The following is a 24142-nucleotide window of genomic DNA, read 5'->3' on the forward strand; positions in this document are numbered from 1 at the left end:
AATTACTTTTTTTTTATACACCATTTCAAGACATTTACACAAATTAGTTTAGATAGGGAATATTGAACTTTGAAATATAACTAGCTTATACAATGACTCGAAATAATTTATTATACTGTTATACAAAAATTGTTCAATATGCATTACAACTCTATATATCTAGTGTCATATTATTCGAAAAATATGTAAATTTTGATTATGTAGCATCATATAAACGAAATAGTAAATTCACAATAGCCTTCAAATATACCCGGTGTAATAATTTTAAAATGAAAGGTGAAAAGCAGAAAAATTCAGGAAAATTTTTTATTCCCCTCAATGATAGCATTTTGTGGTTTGTTTTACTATATGTGGTTTAAAATCATAAAATTCACAGATTTATTTAAATATGGTGTATGTTTATATTATGAGTATTATAAAGGAGAAAATTTTAATTCAAGAGTGCAAGCATGATTTCTCCAAATTCATAATCATAATATTTTTACATGTATAATATGTGTAAGGCGTACAATGAAATGACAGCAATAGTCCTTTATTGATGAAATATTGTTAAGGATTTGATATATTAATATTATCCAACTTATTTGATTTACAACAAATTCCGCGTATAAAAGTACTCATTGTTCAACTCAATAAAATCAAAGGTTCTATTGTGAATTGTGTAGTACATTTGCTTAAATAAGCAAGTTAATGACACCAATTTCCTCTTTATCTTATTTTTCGGTAGTTTAACAATTTGTATAGACAGTTTACATTACAGATTCAAAACAATTTTGTTTTTACTTTAAACTACTTTAATTTACATACATACATATAATATTTATTCTATTATAACTTTATATTTCATTATATTCCTTAATAACTTTAATCTTTAATAAATTTTTATCCTTTTTATGCAGATTAATTATTATATCACAAATTACCATACAATGCCAAATTACTTTAATAATCTGTTTTAATTATGTTATAGTTGAACACATTAAAGCCTCTTAAAAAGGTTGAATACAAAGGTAAAATTTTAATGTAGGAGATATACGGCTCCATACGTATATAACGTTCATATACATCATTTAGCTGGTTTGAGCATACAAAACTTCATTGAATATACAAATATAAAATAAGTATACAAAATTGTTTTTATACCTATCACATTGAAAACTCTGGTCATTAACGGTGTAGAAATTAAACGTTTTTCAGAAATTCTAGCTTTAAGGCCTCATAACACGAGAAGAAGGATCGAAAAAACAAAATGTCTTTTTACGTGTTTTTTGTTCGTTTATATGCAAGCTATCAAACTGCTTTGGGAGTATACCATATTGAGTCTCAGATACTCTGCAGTAGAACTTATACTTTTATATTTCGGGGACCTTGATTCAAATTAGAATAAGAAAAATTTTTATTGTACTTTTTTATAAAATTTCGAAATTGAAATATTTTATGATTCGCCTCAATCCAAATCCTAAATAGTGGTTATTATCCATTACATAAGCTCTCTTTTTTAGCACTTTTCTAAAAAATTTAAAAAAAAAAAGTGCTTATTTAAATGTGCCGTAGAGTTAGTAGGTACAGCAAAAATTTATGAGCAAACACTGGGTGAAATAATTTTTTGTATTTAAAAGAGATCTCCCTCTCCCTCTCTCTAAATTTTTTTTAATTTATTCAATATTTGTATACATATATGTATGTGTAGTAATATTTAAACACATCGTTTATAGTATATTTGCTTATAATTTGATTAACATACTCGTACATACTTATTATGTTTCATACACACATAGTGGAATTTGTTTAGTCCCACTATAATAATAAGCTTTTTTTTTAAGTTTTATCCTTTCTAAAAGAAAATTTATATATACATACACATAAATATTTAATTCTTTAAATAAAAAATTGTTTTTTGGGTTTTTTGCCAATTTATGAACATTAAAAGTTGGTTTTAACTTTTAATGTTCATTTTAGAGGCATTATTTACATATGTATATGATAAAGGGTGATTTTTTTAGGTTTGGGTTTGTTTAGGTGTGTCGCAGCCTGAAATATACTTTCAAAGAATTAATATTTTTACAATTATTCTGATTAGGGTGGTGAGAAGTTAATTTCATGTTTAAAATGTGTCAATTGACCGCCGACACTATGAACCATTTAAATTTACATTTAAAAATCACGCATTATAATTATATTTATTATAATATTTAAGTACATATATAAAGAGTATGTGTATAAATACTATTTTAGGAAAATTAATAGAAAAAAAATTTTTTTTTTCTTTAGCACATTTTAGTTGAGAACTATCAAAATTAGTATTTTGTAATTCTCAAAATATTTAAAAATATGTCCGTTCAACCATAAGGCAAATATTAATATGTACACAATGTTTTGGTATTTATTATATTTGATTAATGATAAGCTACAAAATAAAAGCTATAAATAATGTAGATGTTAAGCGTTGCCATACCATTCCAGCTTACGATCTCTTTCTCTCCAGCTTCAATTAAATTTCAATTTGATTTCCCCGAAATATTGAAACTCCAAATAGTTACATTTTTCTTTTAATATCTTAAATCAAAATATTCCTTAAAAAAACTCATTATATGAACTCTATAATCTAACTCTCATTATGTAAAAACATGTCTTTTTATACAAATCCCATACTTTCTTTAAAATTGAATGTGCTTTATATCATTTGATTTTTTCGATCTTTTTACCGACCGCATTGCATACAATAAGGGAGGTTATGTGATGGCATAAAAATTCGTGTTTTAGGTCGAAAATATCGTGTTTTCGGTCAGAATAGACTTCTAGATGGTATGGAAGCCTATGACCTGGTTTTAATTTTTTTTTTTCATATCTAAGGAACTTATTGACGGAATATGTTTAAATTTTATATTTGAATTCAGTTTACTACCGAAACTAATAAAAGTCAAATTCACATTTTCCTAGGTTTGTTAACTAAAAGTTTACTATCGTCCTCAAAAATTTTGAAGAAGTCCGTTTTCATAATCTTGTGCAATATTTTCGCTAAATTCGGCAATAAACCTTTGACTCGGTTATATGCTGGTCACATCAATTTTTTTTTAAATGTATTGACAATCTTAGGAATGTGAAAGTTATGTATTTTTTATTTTAAAAACGTTTGTAAAATTAAAATAAAAACTTAGCAAAAAAATTAAATAATATAAAAAAATAAGAAAAAGAAAAAAATGACAAAAGCGCTCTAATTAAGTTTTATTTAGGAAATACAAAAAAAATTGCACAAAAAAATAATTTTATATTTTTAGAATGAAAAGTGGAAAAATACTTTTTAGTTTTTTAATTCCATGAAATTAGTTTAAATTTAATGAGAGTTGAATTACATTCCGCAAAGAGATATTTGAATGTTGAAGAAAAATTAAAGTAATGAAATGAGTAGTAAAACTATTGAGCATTTAAAGTATGTACTTATAATGAAGTATATATGATGTTAAGGGAGAGAGAGAAAGAGATAGATGGAGAGAAGAAGAGAAATTTAAATTTTAAAATAATAACATTATTATGAAAATTAAGGAAATTTAAATTTCACCATTTTAGAATATTCACTATTCACAATACATAATTAAAAAACTTATTTGAAATATTGGAAATTTTATATGATTTCAAAGTTATCAGATTATTCAAAAATTAAGGAAGCCATTTCAAAGTTTAAGGAAGCGATTAAAAGTTTTAAAAAATAAAGATTTTCATTTATTTCTTGACGATGATCATGTTATCGATTATTTTTTATAATTATTATAACAATTAAAATTTAATAATGTTGAAAATAATTATTGCAATTGATTTAAAATCAAAGTTTTTCTATTAAAATTAATTTGTATCCGATTTCTTATCCAAATTAGAAAATTAATTTAACATATAGGGTAAAAGATTATTGAGAGGAAAGACTAGTTAAGGTTTTAAGATGCTATTGGAGTTTAGAGAATATTTGAAAATAATTAAGATCGTATTTTTTCTGTTAATAATTTATTTTACATTTATATACCGTTTGTTTAAAAATGGACTGTTTAAATTTTACATTGACTTATTAAATACCCAATATTAATTTGTATTATATTTTAATTTTAGGTAACAACAGCGACTGATTTAGGAAAAATTGTTACACGTTTACAATTGGAAAGATCAGATGTTGCTATATTTATTTTTACAAATGGAAATACATCAAGGTATTTACTATATTATTCATATTAAATTAAGATCAAACCATTAATTTGAGTACAACTTCTTAAAAAACAATTTCAGATCGTAAAATTTTATTCTTTGATTTTACGATATTATAACATACAATTAATAAAAATATAACATTTTTTTTTTGTTTTAGAGTTAATTTAACAGAACGTTTTATGATAACCGATGAAGCATTAGATAATATCGATATATGGGGTGGTGAAGTTAGTGTACCAACATCACTTGAAGATGATAATACTATGGAAGTTATGTTAAATAGAAGTGAATTTCAAAATAAATTAAATAATTTTAGGTAATATATAATTAAAATTGTATATAACACAAAGAAATTAATGATATATGTATAACACTTAAAACTGGTTTTATGAATTTATAATCACTAAATACATGGTTCGTTTTCCTTATACAAAATCCTAACAACAAAATTCTTTAAAGTATAATTTAAATTTTAAATAATAAATATTGTTGTTTTCTGATAATAAATTGTTATACAAGTGTGTCAATAGTCACAATCATTTTAACACTTAATATGGTCTCATATCATTAACTTTTAATACACGATTGATCATTAAATACTTACATACGTATATTATATTCATTGTTAATTCATTTGAAGTTAAATGACACATAGGACATAATATATGTAGTATGCTTCCCTGTCATCAACAGAGTGATCAAATGTTTTTTATTTATTTATCCTTTCTTTTGTACTATATTCCCCATTATATAAGAGATTGAACTCAATGAAAAACACAGTAAATTTTATTTTCTCTCTTTTTGTTATTTAGGGAAAAAATAAGCAGTGAAGAGAGCAGTATTACAGAAGTTATGGAATGGTATACGGCTATTAATAGAGCACTCTTAACACATATGACTAAACAAATTAAAGAAACTGATAATAGTGGTGTTTGGAGGTAAATTTTTTTTTTGAAATATCAGATTTTAACCAACTCTATTATTATTGGTTTTACAAATAATTATTTTATTAATATCAATTTGTTTATATAGATATTTAGTTGGATTTAAAAATCTTTTAAAAAGTATTGAATGTCAAGCAATTGCATCATCATATGGAATTAAATATTATGGACGTGGAAAACTTGGTACCGAAGCATATGTTTCTTTTATACGATATGATTTTTTAGCTAAAGAATTATTAAATTCAACAATGAATTATGTACCATCATTAAAAAATATGTATAAAAATTTAACAATAGATGTAGATAGTTTTAGAATGGTAAAAAATTGGAGTGCAATTATATTAAAAAATTCAAAAATTGAACCAGTTTTAAATGATGCAATAAATTATTATTATTTAATGCAAAATTATATGGAAGAATTAAGGAAATTACAAAAAGTTTTAAGGGAAAAGATCAGGTTAGAAAATTTTTTAATATTTTAATTTTTTTTAATTTTAATCAAAACATATGTAATAAAAATAATTTGGCATGATTAGTGTTTAGTTTATAGATTGTAATAATTGCATAACGAAATGCCCACTACCAAGAATCCGACAAAGCTCTTCTTTCTCTTATGGATCAACGTTCCACACTCATTTAGAATGTACATCGGAGTTTCTTTTCCTTCCGCCGAGTACTTGCAAGACCCTACAGTCCCTAAGCCCAGTTTGGTTGGATGTTTCTTAAAGCTGCAATGTCCCATCAGGAGACCTGCGAGAATTTGTCGACATCCTTTTGATCGCCTTAAAGAGCTACCGACTGTAATTTCCCAAAGGTCTTTTATATGCTGAAGCCCCGGACGTATCATCCATAGCACAACCCTTTTCTCCTCCACTTCACTATTGTTCGAAGATGCTTGGTACTTTCATACTTTTGATTAGTGTTTATGTGCAGAGCTTTTTTTAAAAATTTCAAAAATTAATCTTACATTTTACTCGGTTCAGATTTCCCAAATTTTCTCTTGTTCCTATATATTCAGTTATTTAAATATAAGCACGTTTTCAATATATTTCATTATTAATTTAAAATTTTGTTCGAAATCTATAATAATTTTTTATAATTATTTAAAAAATTAAAATAGCAATACATAAACACAATAATCTTACGCTTGTGTCTACTTTCATTGTTATACATTTACACTGTCGTCTTCAGAGCTATAGTCATATATAGTAGATATTGTTGCCATAATTCATGTCATTTTCATATTATACTTTAAATTTTAAATACCATATAATAAATTATACCGTTAATATTTTTTTCATATCATATGCATGCATTTCTTATATACATACATAAGAACTCTTTTCATAGAATCCAATATATTTATTATAGAAGAGCACTTCAATTCACTTATATTTATCCTTTTCTTATTTATTTTTTTTTCTCTTTCTCTCTTTCAATATTTTCTAATATATAGAGTTTATGTTGATGAAACCCTCACTGACGCCAGTAATAAAGAAGCTGTCGGAATTGCAATTTTGATTGTAGTACTCTGTGTATCACCTATAATTATAGTTTTAGTTAAAAATGCAGCTGCAACGATACAGGTAACATAATATATTTAAAATTTAAAAAAAAAACACATCACGCTATGCATTTAAAATTAAGTTACACACAATAATGTCGGAAAAACATAAAATTAGAAAAAAAAAATTAAAATGAAAACAATTTATTTTTTATGAATTGAAGGTTTTTTTTCATGGTTGGTCCAGTTTAATATGGGATTATTTTTGTGGGACGACCATGAAATAAAAAAAAAGCGGTAATTGACTAAGAAGAGATCAGAAACACAGTATAGATTTTCTCTGTATTATAAACGAGAAACAACTTTCGGTTTTAATTTTGGAAACAACCATTGCTTTCAATTTGAAATTGTTACTGTTTTGAAAGTGTAAATTAAAAGCAAATACTATGCTTTTATCGATTCAATTTGGAAGTCGCAAGAGTATCGAAATATCATTGTCCAGAAAAAATTATAGAGAATAAAAATAATTTAAAACTCTTGTTTAAACTCATATGAAATGTAACAGGAGTAAAAATTTTTGCTATGACACCCAAGTTGCAAATAAAGCACTGATAAATATAGGAATGTCGCATAATTCGAGCTGTAAACCAAAATTACAACTCGGATTATGTGACATTAAAACAATGCCCATATACACATTAACTGAATTGCATTAATTGAAATGGTAAAAATCAAATCAGAAACAATTCAGGACATAAGATATAAAAAGCTTTTGGTTAACTAAAACTATTACTCTTGAATTTATTAGACATCCAGATTTGTTTGGAGTGAAATATGTAATATGGAATTGGGCTTAAAATATATAAGATTAATCATATTTCCTTGAAATTTTGTATCCAGATGACAGCTTTGAACAATTTCACATTTACATAAAATACAAAATATAATGACTATGTCGACTTAGATATATTGTTATTATAAGTATAAGTTCAATTCCAAACATTCTTAGAAACAGAGAAAAAGGGGCAAAAATATATTAGAATATTCAAATCGTTGAGTTTCTAGAAAAAAAAAATCTCGAAGAAAAATATTAAAACTTATAAAATGCACATACAAATTGCGAACTAGATGATGTGCTTTCTTCCTTTTTTGTTTATCCTTCGCAGGATATGCATTGCATATACATTTTATAAAGTGTTTTTTTTTTATTTTAGTATTTTTCCAAAATATTGGTGCTTATATAAATTTTGTATTCAACTAACTTAACCTACATTATCCCTTACTTTCTTATAAGAATTGAATTTGAATTAAAATTAAAGAAAAAAAAACAAAAAAAAAATTTACATAATATTTTAGAGTTGCCACTATAATTCACTAATAAGCAAATCTAGTTAAGCATATAGTGACAATTAATAAAAATTGAACATAATTTTTGGCTAAAAATTTTCTAAAAAAAAAAATATAATTCGTCAATATAATTTGGACATAAAATTATGTTAAAGTAGATGGCCAATTGAAAAGCGTTAATAAAAATATTAAAACTTCGTGATTATTTTATTAATTCTAATCTGCTTTATTGCTTATAAAGTAGACATGTCGTACCCATTAAGATATAGTGTACGATAGTAGATAATATGGTTAATTATGTAGAAATTAAATTTTAAGCGTTTTACAATGAATTTTGATTTTTCGTTTGAAATAAAGCACTATTTTTGGTTATCTCCGATTTCGAACGGCCGAAATGAATAGTATAAAAGCAAAAGCAAAAAATTAGATTTTATACAGTCGAAATTTGAAAAGTTTCCATAAAGAATTTTATTAAATTTGAGAAGACAATACAAAAAAAAAATATTTTCAAAATGCGTTTAATTTTATTATTGGGATTCTTAGTTCTTATAACCGCAGTTGTTTGCGAATTGCCTTTCGATGAGATAAAGGACATTAACAGTTTTACCTATGCAGAAATTGACGAAGTAGTAGCCGTTGAAGAATCTAAAGAAAACTCATTTAATTGGAAATGTCATATCATTTGTACACTACAATGCCGTCAGAGAGGTTATAAGGCTGGTGCCTGTGTTGGAAGGTATTGCGTTTGTGTTAAATAAAACGGATGACGATTGTTAGAAGTTCTTATATTTAATAATTTATAAAATAAAATTGTAATTAAATTAAAATAAATTGATGTAAAAAAGTAAAATTATTTCTTTTATTTGTTTGCGCGAATGCACAAATCTAGGAGTTGTACGATAACTAGTACATGAACTCATGCAACCTATTGTTTTTAAATTACAATCTTGTTATTGTCATTGTTATTAGTGTTAAACATTATTACTACAGCTTCAGTATTATCTAAAATACGATTCAACAATTTTTGATATAATCAAAATAATGGACTAATTACTCTCCATTACTTTTGAAGTTATTTAGCAACTAATAAAATGATTCAGGGATTCTAAATTTGTTTTAACAAAAACTAAAGCATTATCATTATATTCATTTGACCAAGCTATAATCTAGATTGTTTCAGAGCTAAACAATTTTTGAAATCGCAGACCAGGTATACGGAAACTGTGGTGTCATTCAAAACAAAAACAATTCTGGCATTTACCATTATAATAAATTTTTTATACCATATAGCTTTCATACAATTATAGAAACACGAATCTCAACTTTCTTAAATTCACTTTGTAATTGCCACGCATACGAGTAATACTTCTATATTTAGCAAATATTTAATTATTCTAAACTAAAATTGAACTTTTTTTTTTATTAATATTAAAAATAATATGGTAACCTCATAAAATTTTTACAGTGATACATTATGTAAAGTAATGTTGCATCTTATTAAGAAAATTCTAAGAATGTCCTTGCTTTCCGTAAACAAAGATATTGTATCACATTAATATTTTATTGTACATGTTTTGTTGTAATTTGTTCTTCAATAAAAATTTTCCAATTTCGTATGCAATTTTCTTTAGATTCTACTCTGCAATTCTAATACAATCCTAATTTTGCATACTTTATTATGTGCATGCTTATATGAAAGTACGTATACATATGTAAGTACATCTGTGAACCTATTTCCGTGCTTGCAGAATATTTTAATTTTAAATTTATTTTATAATTTATTCATATGAACACATAATTGACTCTAAGACTATATTTGTAATGGGTATTATGCATCTTAATTTTTTGTAAAGTCTATTTAAAATTATTGGCCAAAAATTTTTAAATTTTGTTATTTTAATATTTAAGCGAAATAAATTTTATAATACAAATTTACAAATATACTTAATATACTCATCTTCCAAGATATCTGCCTATAGGATGTTGTACAATTGTAAAGTTTAGTCTTTAAAGTCTGGACCAAGGTACACAAATAATGTCAAATAGTCTCTAATCTGTTTTATAACAATTGAGACTGCATTGCTTAATTAAACGAGTAATGCAGAAGCAGAATTTGCATAGGCTCAATTAGCGTTTGCAGTACTAGCAAAAATCTTCAATAGCAGTACGTTTTGTAGTTAGCTGCAAAAAGCGTTCCATTTTACGGCAAAAAATTTTTTTCTACTTTTATGCTCATAAGCTCAATCAGTAGTGAACTCATAATTGAGAGAGTAGAGAGACATTACTGAGTTTAAAACATTAAGAACCCAACAATATTGAGTAGGCGACCTTAAAATTAGATTCCATATCAAAATTCTTTAAATTCAAAATTTTATTTTAAATTTTCAGTAATTATTAAAATTTTCTATTAATTTTGTTTTTCAGATGTACGCAATGAATTTGGCGCAAAAAGCAAAAGAATTAAAACGTGAAAAACGTAAAAGTGATTCACTTTTATTTCAAATGTTACCACCAAGTGTTGCAACTCAATTAAAACAAACTCAACAGGTGTGTTGCATAATAATAAATTTTTTATAAAATGTTTTTGAAAAAATTGTTGAAACTTTCTTTAATATTTTTATTTATTTTATTGTAGGTACCAGCAGAATGTTATGAAGCTGCAACAATTTATTTTAGTGATATTGTTGGTTTTACAGAAATTGCTGCAGAATGTACGCCATTAGAGGTATAACAACGATACATTTTATAAAAGAAAAAAAAAGCATTTACACAAATTCTCAATGACTAACATGCATCACTTGTGATGAGGTATCTCTCTCTAAACTCTAAAATTTTGAATAGTTTTTAAAATAATAGAATAAATTTTTATATACCAAAAACGGCAATACTTTTGAATGTTTGCGAGAATGTTCCGTCACTGCGAGAGATGCATGTTAGAGGGTTGATTGAATTCTAATTAAATTTTTTCAATTATTTTCTGTAATTTTGTAAATGTTTCAGGTGGTCACATTTCTAAATTCAATTTATAAGGTTTTTGATGAAAGAATTGAATGCTATGATGTTTATAAAGTTGAAACTATTGGTGATTCTTATATGGTTGCTTCAGGTTTACCAGTTAAAAATGGTTTGTATTCAATTATATGGTTTAATAAAATTTCGATTGATTCTTTTTAGAGAAGCTTTAATTCTTTGTTAGTAGCTTAATAATAGCATTTCCTTAATTTTTTACCAATTTTTTTTTTTAAATTAGGTAACAAACATGTAACCGAAATAGCAACAATGGCATTAGATTTACTTGATGCATCAAGTTTATTTAAAATACCTCGACGAAATAGTGAAACATTACAAATACGTTGTGGTGCACATACTGGTCCAGTTGTTGCCGGTATTGTTGGTACTAAAATGCCAAGATATTGTTTATTTGGTGATACCGTAAATACTGCATCACGTATGGAATCGACTGGTGAATCACAGAAAATTCATATAACAGAAGAAATGAATGAAGCTTTAATGAGAGTTGGGGGCTATAAAACAGAACATAGAGGTTTAATTGATGTTAAAGTATGTTTTGAGTTTTTGCGCAAAATTTACAACTTTTTTATATAAAATTTATCAATTTTTTTTTTTTAGGGGAAAGGTTTAATGAGTACATATTGGTTAACATGTAAAGATGGTCCAGTAACTGTAAGAGAAGAAATTTCATGGTATGCAGACATACAACCGGTTTTTTTACAAAATATTAAAAGTGAAAGTTTTAAGAAAAAAGTTTAATATAATTAAATATTGTGTTTTTTATTAAAATTATTGTTAAATTAAAATACAAAACGAATTTTTATGGTATTTAAAAATATTTTAAATTTTAATATTAAGAAAATTAAAAATATGTGAATTGAATAAAAAAAAAATTTTTATTGTAATTAAAATTTAATGGATAAATTAAATGTGTAAATGTTATATTGAAAGTTTTTTTAAATTATTAATTGTATAAGTAAGGGTATTCGGAAGAGAATTTGGTACAGGTTTAGGGGGCATTTGTTAATTTAGAAAAGCAAAATGATTCTCTAAGGACAATATGATAGCAGTTCATATCACGTACCTCATTTCCGATTCTGTCACGAAGTCAGGCACGATTACTTTTCAAGGAACTAAAAATTAAAATTTTAAGTACAACAAGCTTTTCCTAGAATTCTATTCTTGTAAAAAATTTTATAAATAGCAAAATAGCAAATTTAGGTCAATTGCAGAGCATTAATCCACTTATCAAAACTTCACAATTATTTTCAACAAATTTTAATCTATCAAGTATGCATTTATCTGCTTTCATTACCAATAAGATAAAGGGTCAAATTTAAAAGTAATATGGTTAATTATAAAGAAATTAGAATTTAAGTTTTATGAAGAATTTTGATTTTTCATTTGAAATAAATCATTATTTTTGGTTATCTCCGATTTCGAACGGCCGAAATGAATAGTATAAAAGCAAAAGCAAAAAATTAGATTTTATACAGTCGAAATTTGAAAAGCTTCTATAAAAAATTTTATTAAATTGAGAAGAAAATACAAAAAAAAATATTTTCAAAATGCGTTTAATTTTATTATTGGGATTCTTAGCATTTATAACCGCAGTTGTTTGCGAATTGCCTTTCGATGAGATAAAGGACATTGACAATTTCACTTATGCAGAAATTAGTGAAGTAGTAGCCGTCGAAGAATCTAAAGAAAACTCATTTAATTGGAAATGCCATGTAATTTGTACATTACGATGCCGTCAAAGAGGTTATAAGGCTGGTGCCTGTGTTGGAAGATATTGCGTTTGTGTTAAATAAAATGTGGATGACGATTGTTAGAAGTTCTTATATTTACTAATTTATGAAATAAAATTATAATTAAATTATAATACATTTATGTAAAAAAAAAAAAATTATTTTTTTTTATTTAAAGACGGTTATTTTTTTTTTATGATTATGAGACAATTTCTATGTGTAGGCTTTTAGGAGAGGTTCATTTCCCGAGATGCGCTTTCTCTTCAAAGCTCTAAAGAAATAAAATATTTAAAACATTATATTCCTTAGATTTAGTGAAAATTTCAATTCTATCGTATAGATTTGGTAAAAAATCAACGCCTAGTGAAAGTTCTATTTCCGTATCCCGATATATATATATGAATGATTTACTGATTTTAAATATGAAATTTCAGTAAATTGGTTGATTATTTCTCTCTATATGAACAAAAATGTAAATTCGAGCCGTAGAAGAAATTCACTAACACCCGATTTCCTCAAAAAGTTGGATAACACGTTTAATTGTGAGTCGGATCCTATTTATAAAATTTCGGAAAAATACGTTGATGATTTTTTTAAAAATATTTAAGAATATAAAATCGCTCCGTAGTTTGGGATATTTCAATTCGAGAAAGAGTCTCGGTTCAGTCGAACTTGAAAAACTGATTTTCATTTGGTGAACTTAGCGTTTTTTTTTTGGTGGTGTAACAGCACCCAATCTAGCATTGCATATTTCATATTCCGGTATTTTCACCACGCTATATTAAATAAGAGAAAAATTACAGTCCTTTGCAGTTTCCTTGTTTCTTGTGTTAATTTATTAATTACAACATTTACAGCAGTTAATGAAGTGAAGAAGAAAACATTCTTTAATTTTGTTTAACTATTGTTATAAAATTATTAAAAATGCATTCATCTAAGGCACAACAGCTTTAAACCTCAGTTTATTATCATCCTGGAATTTGGAATTTTACAAATGTCTGAAGCAATCCATGTTTCAAATGTTCTTAATTATGAAACTGGTAAAATTAATTCCAAAAATTTTCGTATCTTGGACTTCGCAAACTTGATTACAATGTTGTCTTACAATAAAATAATACGTAAGCATCTCTAAACAAACCCATTTTCTGTAATCTACGGTATTGTGTTGTGTAAAATCCATTGAATCTTCAATTAAAACAATTTCCTATATAATTTTTCTAATATTCTTCAACAATTTTTACTATAGCATTTTAAAAATGTCTTAATATTTTTTCTTTAATATAGTATAGATAATCATTAAAATCTAATCTAATTCCAAAAAAGTACTTATTCCTAAATTAGCTCTTATGCCTTAATTAGAATTTACTTACATATCTAATAATAATAAATGGGTATGCTTTTTTGAACTCAATTAGTAATTTCATTTAAAAGTTTAAAATTAGAATTCGACAAAATTCAGCGTATTCCCTTAAATTTCTCCGGCTATATTGATAAGATAGAGGAGTTAAAGATAGCATTGTTTATATTTTGTTCAAATTTCAATTGTTAATAATAATTTCATAATTATTTTGATTACCCCTCGTTAAGAATTTAATTCAAAAATTTTCTGTCATAACTTTTTGTACTTGGATTAAGTTTTCTAGGGAGGTATAGATAAAAAACCGGTTATTGAATTTGAAAATTGTTTTATTTTTAATTTGAATTGAACTTTATCTGTAAAATAAAAAAACTTGTATGTAAAAATTTAAGTAAAAAATTTATCATATGCCTCACAATTATATTCGACTGTTGAATAGATTCTATATTTATTTTGGCAAGTTTTTTGAGGTTTGAGTTCTTGGAAATCTGTTCAATGAAATCTATGTATAAATGATTTTACTTTGATAATTTTCAGTTACTACAAAATTTTTTAAGTACTTTGATATACCACATGATCAAATTTTCGTAATTTTGTTCTATAGAGCTCTTAATAAGCTTTTTACCAATACTTCAAATTATATTGTGTGACTTTCAACTATCTCATCAAAAAATGCTTAGGTGCTATTATGAGCTTTCAAAATCCTCCAGCTCAAAGCTATTGAGGGAATTCTCCACTCAACATTTTGTTCTAAGCATTTTCCTCCGGATTTTTAGCACTTTTCCAAAAAATTTTTGAAAAAAAAGTGCTTATTAGTTTCACTCTGTCAGTCCGTGGACATGTTTACAAAACTTCTACACCCTTGGAGATAGAAACCTGAAATTTTATATGTACATAAATCTTTACTAGAAACTTATTTCCGTAGAACAAAATTTTTACCTATCGCCCCCATCTAGAAGTTATACCCCCCCCCCCCCCCCCCTTCAAAAACCCTAAAAATGCCATTTTGTAACTATTTGTTGCAGTGAAACCATAAGCATTTTTCAAAATTTGCAAACGCAGAAAGGCAGTGACTTGCTGCTTCTATCACGGCATAAAAAAACAAAATGGCGGTTAAAATTTACTGTTATATGTTGTTTTTCTTCTAGACCCCAGGTCGTGGGAGCTTGAAATTTTAGTAGCTTTTAGGCATTAATAAATGCTTCATTTCGTTAGAAGCAAATTTTTTTCCACCTTCACCCCCTCTCAAGTTATTTTCTCTTGAAATTTATAAAATTTGAATTTTTGACGCCTTATATTTCCGAAACCGTAAGCTTTTTCAAATTTATATAAACGCAAAAAGCTAACGGTAAATTCTATGACATTAAAAAATATAATTGTTTTTCTTAACTAACCCAACTAAGTCTTAAAATCGAGCATTATGTAACACCTCTTTAAATTAATTTTTGCTTTATTTCAAAGACTGTATAAATCATTCATCCTAAATATATGCAATCCTGGAAATAGCTTCATATATGATTGAAAATAATTTTAATAGTGTGGTAGGTATACATAGATTGTTTTTCAAAGCACTATTTTCACTTGTTGAAGGGAAAAGTGCTACAATAGAAACCATTGGTTTGACCCAACTTTATTTATTTGGCGTTCATAATCGGAAGAACCAGAGAAACAGTTATTTCACGAGTTCGTTGCATATAATCTAAAAAAACTGAATTTTTACAGCAATTTAAACATTAAAATTAAATTTTGCCACCTTACATGTAACTTAATTTTTTACATGTCCGGCATTACCACAAAATAAATCAAAGTTTTATTGAAAAAATACGATTACACAACACTAAAGCAACCATCTTGAGTTTAATTTAAAATTAGAAAGGTTACACTTTTCACTAGAAATTATGGAAAAAAAACCAATAAATTTAGTTCAAAGCACTAATCAAATTTTTAGAACTTCGTAATTATCTAAACATAGAACTTCATAATTAATTAACTTCATAATTTTAATCTGTTTTATTGCTTATCAAGTATGCATTTATCTGCTTTATTACCAATAAGATAAAGGGTCAAATTTAAAAGTAATATGGTTAATTATGAAGAACTTAGAATTTAAGTTTTATGAAGAATTTTGATTTTTCATTTGAAATAAATCACTATTTTTGGCTATCTCCGATTTTAAATGGCCGAAACGAATAGTATAAAAGCAAAAGCAAAAAATTAGATTTTATACAGTCGAAATTTGAAAAGCTTCTATAAAAAATTTTATTAAATTTGAAAAGAAAATACAAAAAAAATATTTTCAAAATGCGTTTAATTTTATTATTGGGATTCTTAGCATTTATAACCGCAGTTGTTTGCCAATTGCCATTCGATGAGATAAAGGACATTGACAATTTCACTCATGCAGAAATTGATGAAGTAGTAGCTGTTGAAGAATCTAAAGAAAACTCATTTAATTGGAAATGCCATGTAATTTGTACATTACGATGCCGTCAAAGAGGTTATAAGGCTGGTGCCTGTGTTGGAAGATATTGCGTTTTTGTTAAATAAAACGGATGACGATTGTTAGAAGTTTTTATATTTAATAATTTATAAAATAAAATTGTTACTTAATTAAAATATATTTATGTAAAAAATGAATTTTTTTTTCTAAAAAGCTCTATCTCTTTACTACTCTTATATTTCACATAAACTGTAGATACCAGTATTTCCGGGAAAAAATGATTTTGTAAGTGAAATATGAAATTTTAAGATCATCTGTACTAAGTTCAAATAAACAAACAATCTTATATCGTAAATAATATTAACGTAAATCCTAAAAGTATGCAAAATTTACAAATTTTTTAATTAATTTGAATTTATTCTATAATGAATTGCATTTAGCTATTTTAACTTCCATATTGTTTTCGCTTTAAATTTAGCCTTATATGAATATTTTAATAATACTGACAAAAAACCTATCAAAGTGAAATCGGTTAAGTTTCGTTTGTAATTTTACAAGTGATGTGAGGTATTCACGTCAGAGAAATGCTGATGAATCAAGAAATTGATTGCTGAGATCAAGAAATTTAACATCTTTTTTTTTGGGATATGCGTAAAATATTTTATCTTAATCGGCCATCCCGTTATTCTCAAACATCGTATACAGCTTTCCAATATGACTATTAAATTAAGAACAACTACCGACCGCTTTGTACACAATAAGGGAGGTGATATGATGGCACCAAATTTTTAATATCGAGTTTTTAGTGGGAACGCACTTCTCGATGTGGGGGAAGCGTAAATAAGCTATTTTTATAGAGATGACGGCTTGTCGGTCTGTAGGCCGATTTTACATTTTTTATCATATCTGCGGAACTAAATGACGGAAATTGTTGAAATTTAATTTTTGAGTTCTGTTTGCTACTTGAACTAACAGACTTCAGGGGTGTGGGATGGCATAAACTGACACTCTTCTAAGAGCCTAATTCACATTTCAGGAATATTAACTAACAGTTTATTAGCGTCCTTAAAACTTAAAAGAAACACAATTTACACCTTGCTTGTTAATTGCTATAGTTTGTTGTCAGTCAAAAAGTAGATTGTAAGAACTGTTAAGTGGTTTTTTTAAATCACTTTAAATTTTTGGCCATATTATGTAAAAAAATACCACAAACACATTATTTAAGAAAAAGTGAAACAAAATTTTTAATTTGGGATGTCAAATTTTGCTATTTAAAATTATCAGTTTTTGTTAATCACAATAATTACTTTCACAATTTAATGAAGTAGAACACACTATAGTGATTTAACAGAATCAGAAATTTTACCACGCAATGCAATGTGTCATCGCGTTTGTACAACGAAGAGCCAAAAACAAGGCTATAAAGTCGGTGACTGCATGGTATTCCATAACTGCAAATGTTATAAATAAAAACTATTGAATTTTATTGAAAAATTATTAATAGTTGTTTGTTAATTTTATGAATATTAAAGGAAAAAATTTTCTAAAAATATTAAGAACTTGCAATTAATAACCCAAAATGATTCAATTAAATACTGGCAAGATTTTATGAAAGAAGTTTATTCCTAGAATTTTTAACCAGACCTTTTATATGATAAGAAAATAAAATTTTGTTATTCTTATTGAAATAACAACAGAAAATTTATGACGTTATTTTATTTGGAAATTAAATCATAACAATATTTAAAATTATCAGACCTTGATAATCTTAATAATTTTGTTAAACACATTTTTATCAATTATCCCAGTATTAGAAACTAACCACTCCGTTTTTAAAGCTAAGAAATTATCTAGTTGCAGAAATAGAGCTACAAATAATGTCGCTATATCTTGAATTAGTTATTCCAAGTGACGATCGCAACGCACTTGTCGGGGAATTGCGGAAAATATATACTCCAGCCATATTTCAGTTAACGTTCTTATATATGGCGTATTGAAGCGACGTCCTTTGGCAAAAAGACAAATGCGATCTGATAACGACTCTGACAAAGGTCTCATAAGTGACGCGACAGTCAGAATAAGTTTCATTTGTCAATCTTTGCCCTTTGTTCATCACCATTTACTCACCCGTCCATTAATTTGACCGTACAAAGTTCATTGAATTTTCACAGATACCAGCTCTATTTGATTTGAATGTAATGAGAAAAATTGGTTTGAATTTCTGCAAAACAACTTCATAAATAATTTTAACACGCAGTTCACTCATTTTGAGTTTTAGTACCTAAGTTTTTATTTAAAAGACCAATTGTCAAAATGACACGAATTAATATGGAAATTCCTTCAGAATTCCCAAAATTATTCATTTAATATGGGTTTATAGTTTCTTTATTTTTCAAAAACAAAACAAATAATTTTTTACAGAACGTTGAGTAGTTAATACGTCAATATTCCGATAGCAAAATTGTTACGGATACTTCAAAAGTCAAGTGCTTATTTTATTATCAATTTTTATCACTTTATAGTTAATCTCATATTTTGAATATTTCGAATACTTTAAATATTTTTTATATTTTAAACTCAAAACTGCATAGTATAAAAGCTGGATCAAATATTAGGTTGTTCATAGTTAAAATTTTCAACTTTTCAAATCTGAACAGTTACATTGAACTTAAAAAACTAAAATATATTCAAAATGCGTTTCATTTTCTTATTGGGATTTTTAGTTTTTTTAACTGTAACTGTCAGTGCATCACAGTTTAATGAAGTACAGGACACTAGTGATTTAACAGAATCAGAAATTTTACCACGCAATGCAATGTGCCATCGTGTTTGTTCATCAAGATGTCAAAAACAAGGTTATAAAGTTGGTGTATGTGTCGGAGCAGAATGCAGATGTTATAAATAAACTATATTAGATTTATTTGTAATTATTAAATAATACTTTCATAATAAATTTATGTAAAAAAAACCACCGAAACAGTTAATGTGTTATTATTTTTTTAATAAAAATTATGAAAATAAAATAAATTTTAAAAGTTTCAAAAATTCCATTCCAATGTCATTCCATTCACATTGAAAAACTGATATTTTTAGGTCAAATAAATGCAATTCTACAGTACGCTTTCTCTCATTATATAGTAAAACCAATTTTATTGCTCATTATACCCGTACGAACGTATGTTCGAAGGGTATACTAAATTTGCCTTACCGTTTGTAACGCTAAGAAATAACGGTCTTAGATATAGACTCAAGTGTATGTTTTTGATCAGCGTCAAATTCTGAGTTGATTTAGCTTTGTCTGTTTGTCCGTCCGCCCGAACGATAACTCAAAAACTAATTGAGCTAAGTACACCAAATTTTCACAAATGATTTATTGTAGTAAGTGCCAGAACCCTATTTAAATTGGACATGATCGGAGTACCGGTTCGGGTAGCTGCCATACAACTTCAAAATTTATTTGGCTATATCTCAAAAACTACAAAAGTTGTGGTATTGAAATTTCACACAAACGATTATATTAGTAGGGCCAATGTGTCTCATGAAAGTCGTTGAAATTACTTGGCTCCTTCTGGTACCTGCCATACAACTTCAAAAGTTATTTGGCTATATCTCAGAAACTATAAAAGCTATGGTATTGAAATTTCACACAAGCGAATATATTAGTAGGGCCAATGTGTTTGATAAAATTCCATACAACTTCAATAGTAGTTTGGCACACACAGTATTTTGAAAAACACAGTACTCAAATTTTGCATAAATTAACATTGTAATACGGCAACTTAAAGTCATAGTCTGCCCCATAGTTAGTTATGGCATCTTTATTCGCACATAGGATAACAAATTCGTACGGGTATCACAGAGTTGACAAGGTCAACTCTATTTTTTTCTCGTTTTTAAGTAATATTGTATAGAGTTGAATATTTAATTGTAATTGTTAATTAAATATATCTTTAAATTGGATTTTCCCTCAAAAGACCCCATTATATACTAGCTCAGCGTCATTCACGTTCGTATAGTTCATGAAATACCCAGCATGGTCACATTTAAAAAAAAATCTGATGTGGTCAGCACATAACCGAGCGCATTGTGTATTGTCTAGTTAAATGAAAGTGTTACAGAATATTATAAAAATGTCTGTTAAATACTTCTTTCCAATTTTTAGGACATTAGAAAGCTTATAGTTGACATACCTAGAAAAATGTAAATTTGGCTCTTAGTAAAATTTCGCTTTGTGCTACCAAAATTTCCTGAAATGCTCGCCAGTTAGTTTCGATAACAACCAGAACTCAAACATAAAATTTCAAGGAATTCCATCAATTCGTTCCGTAGATATGGTGAAAAATGTAAAATCGGCCCGCAAATCAGTTTTCGAGCCCTGATCTTTCCAAAAAATTTATATGTTCATTGCTTTAATATGAGGAATTCAAATATTAAATTTCAATGAAATCGGTTGATTATTTCTCTTTATATACACAAAAATGTATATTTGGCCCGTAGTAAACGTCTAGTTGCCAATGCCTGATTTCTTCCAAAAGTTAGGAATTTTCGCGGACGGTCGAGCAAAGCTCTTATATGAAATTTCAAGTAAATCGGTGAAATATTTTCTTCAAAATGGTGAAAAATGTGAAATCGGCCCGCAAATCAGTTTTCGAGCCCTGATCTTTCCAAAAAATTTATATGTTCATTGCTTTAATATGAGGAATTCAAATATTAAATTTCAATGAAATCGGTTGATTATTTCTCTTTATATACACAAAAATGTATATTTGGCCCGTAGTAAACGTGTAGTTGCCAATGCCTGATTTCTTCCAAAAGTTAGGAATTTTCGCGGACGGTCGAGCAAAGCTCTTATATGAAATTTCAAGTAAATCGGTGAAATATTTTCTTCAAAATGGTGAAAAATGTGAAATCGGCCCGCAAATCAGTTTTCGAGCCCTGATCTTTCCAAAAAATTTATATGTTCATTGCTTTAATACGAGGAATTCAAATATTAAATTTCAATGAAATCGGTTGATTATTTCTCTTTATATACACAAAAATGTATATTTGGCCCGTAGTAAACGTCTAGTTGCCGATGCCTGATTTCTTCCAAAACATAGAGATACACGCGTGCACACACAGACCGACAGACCGACAGGTTGCTAAAAATAGTTTATTCACACTTCCCTACTATGGAAGTGTAAATAATCTATTTACACTTCCCTACTTCCCACCGAAAACTCGATATGCAAAATTTGTTGCCATCACATAACCTACCTATTGTTTACACAATACGGTCGGTAAAAAATTAAAATTATTGATAATTTTTTTTGTAAAATTTGTTTAATTTTCCACCCAATTACAGAAAAATTTTCTTTCAGGAAAATATAATTCTGTAACAGGAAAATAATAATACTCGTAATAATTTTATAGTCATTCAAATTCATACAGTGCAAACTCTGCTCATATAAGTTCATATAATATTGAATAATATCATATTTCGCTTTAATCATGAATTGTATTTGTATTTCCATTGAATTGTAAAGATCTTGGAAGTACAATCGAGTTATTTAACTTTACATTTCTGGCAACCCTAACTATAAAACAGGCTATGTTCGGGGACTAGAGCATCCTAGGATTTTTTTTTTATTATTATTTTTCTCATAAATTTTTGATCGTAAACCTTAAGTTTTTGGCTGAATGATGGTTGCTCAATTTTTCTAAAAATTGAATTGAATTTTAAATATTGCTTTGCATTCTTTGCTGCATGGCAATATGGCACCACTTTATTGACAAAATAAAAATTCTATCAGGATTAATTTGTTCAACAGATGGAAATAAACATTAGTATAAGATATTTTGATGTTTTTATGCATTCACAATTTCGTCATAATTAAACATAGCCGATCAACACTTTGACTAGTCCGATTTCTACACAACTCTACCATAATAGGAAATAATATTTGTGCTTTAATAAATTAACCCTAATAAATAACCCTTCTTTAAACAGCAAATTTTAATTCAACACTGTACACACAACTAAAACTAGGCATAAGACAAATAGAATTCTGTTTTGCTCAGTGAAAAATTAAAAATTAAAGTACAATAATCAATAAACTTGTAAAATTTTTCAAATTTAAATTTCTTGTAGTTTTAATAAAATTTATTTGCGATATTATACTTTTTACTTAGGTACAAAAATTCAGTTGAATATCTTAAAAGTCGATCAGAAGTAACTCTTGGTTGAAAAACTACTTTTTGTTCTTGTTCATTTATTTTGTAAATTAAATATGATCTTCACATTTCAAATATAGCAGGTTATTATCATTTATTAAAGGTTTAACACCTATTTCTATTTCTGTATTTCACTTATCAACAGACACCATGCATTATAAAAACTTAATATCGATTAGAAATTTTTAATTAAAATATAGATAATACAACAAGAAGAGCAGACATAGATACGCATAGAAAAGTAGACATAGATACGAACAGAATAGTAGACATAGAGGCATATCAACAGTATAGTACAAAAATTTTAAAGTTCTATACTCGTTCTTATACCATGACCTACCCAAAATGAAGTTTTGTTCAACGTAAAATGCTATATGCGTCATTAAACAATTAATTAAAACTGTACTCTTAGTGACATAAATTTAAAACGAACTACATATCTTAGAAAAGATTTTATCTTGGATGTTTTCTATTTGCTAATCAAAAGTGGCTTTCAATAACAATTAATTTTGTTTTTCGTTTATCTAAAAATTCCTTAAAATTGTATAATAATCTTTTTATATGTTATATATTTTCGACTTAAATGCTGTTACTAGACGTAAAGTTTTTCATTCAACAAATATTTGGTTGCCTTAAATTAAATATTTTATTGTGATAATAGAAGTATGCAATTTTGCCTACTTTTAGGATAAACTGAAAATTCCAAATAGAATTTTTTTGCAAACAAAATTTCACATTATCAGCATTAAGAAGAACGAAATCAACCTAATTAATGCTTAATCCACATATACTTTTAAAATTTAAAATCAATTTTAAGATTTTAAGATTCGGAAAGCATTAAAAATTAGTAAAGTGTCTCATCCTTTTAATATACCATTATGCAGAATCTCATTTTGTTGCCCCAAATCTTTTTCTTGCAAAAATGTATAAGTCATTGGATATACAGTTCTAATAACCACAACTTCAAATTTACTTTATTTTCTTGGATTTGTTAAAAAATTTGATGACTAAGAAAATAATATTGTTCTAATGTGAGAGAAATGTGCCCAAATTCACTTAAAATGAAAAAATGTCGAGCTGCTTATTTGTTGTGTTTTAATAATGCAATCATAAAATTTATTTTCTGCTGTACATGACGAAATGGAATAATTTTATTTTAAATTAAAAATTTTTTAAAGATTAAACAAATTTTTTCACATTCTAAGAAAATTAGAAGGCTCTACCTCTAATATTCAAAATTGGAATATTCAGATGAAATCACAAAATTAAATGCTTTTGAAAATCAAAAAAAAAAAAAATCAAAATTTTCGTTATTAATACTGGATTTTACAAATTTTTATTCAACAAATATTCAGTAACAACATCATCTTTATATTTTGA

At 26.6% G+C, this 24142-nt stretch overlaps 1 protein-coding gene across 1 annotated transcript in view; it reads left to right on the plus strand.

Moving 5' to 3' along the window:
• The window catches only part of LOC129605660 (uncharacterized), a 56841-nt gene extending 44026 nt beyond the window's left edge, over positions 1 to 12815 (plus strand). Inside the window, exons 3-13 of the mRNA XM_055515553.1 lie at positions 4099 to 4196; positions 4352 to 4510; positions 5007 to 5132; positions 5227 to 5595; positions 6595 to 6724; positions 10414 to 10536; positions 10625 to 10714; positions 10990 to 11113; positions 11240 to 11550; positions 11620 to 11734; positions 12601 to 12815. Of these exons, the coding sequence (XP_055371528.1) occupies positions 4099 to 4196; positions 4352 to 4510; positions 5007 to 5132; positions 5227 to 5595; positions 6595 to 6724; positions 10414 to 10536; positions 10625 to 10714; positions 10990 to 11113; positions 11240 to 11550; positions 11620 to 11734; positions 12601 to 12815 (1860 nt within the window). The remainder of the gene's footprint in view (positions 1 to 4098; positions 4197 to 4351; positions 4511 to 5006; positions 5133 to 5226; positions 5596 to 6594; positions 6725 to 10413; positions 10537 to 10624; positions 10715 to 10989; positions 11114 to 11239; positions 11551 to 11619; positions 11735 to 12600) is intronic.
• The last annotated feature ends 11327 nt before the right edge of the window (positions 12816 to 24142 follow it).

The sequence above is a fragment of the Condylostylus longicornis genome, unplaced genomic scaffold (genome assembly GCF_029603195.1).
Source record: "Condylostylus longicornis isolate FDR11 unplaced genomic scaffold, ASM2960319v2 ptg000013l, whole genome shotgun sequence".
NCBI classification, from domain to species: Eukaryota; Metazoa; Arthropoda; class Insecta; order Diptera; family Dolichopodidae; genus Condylostylus; species Condylostylus longicornis.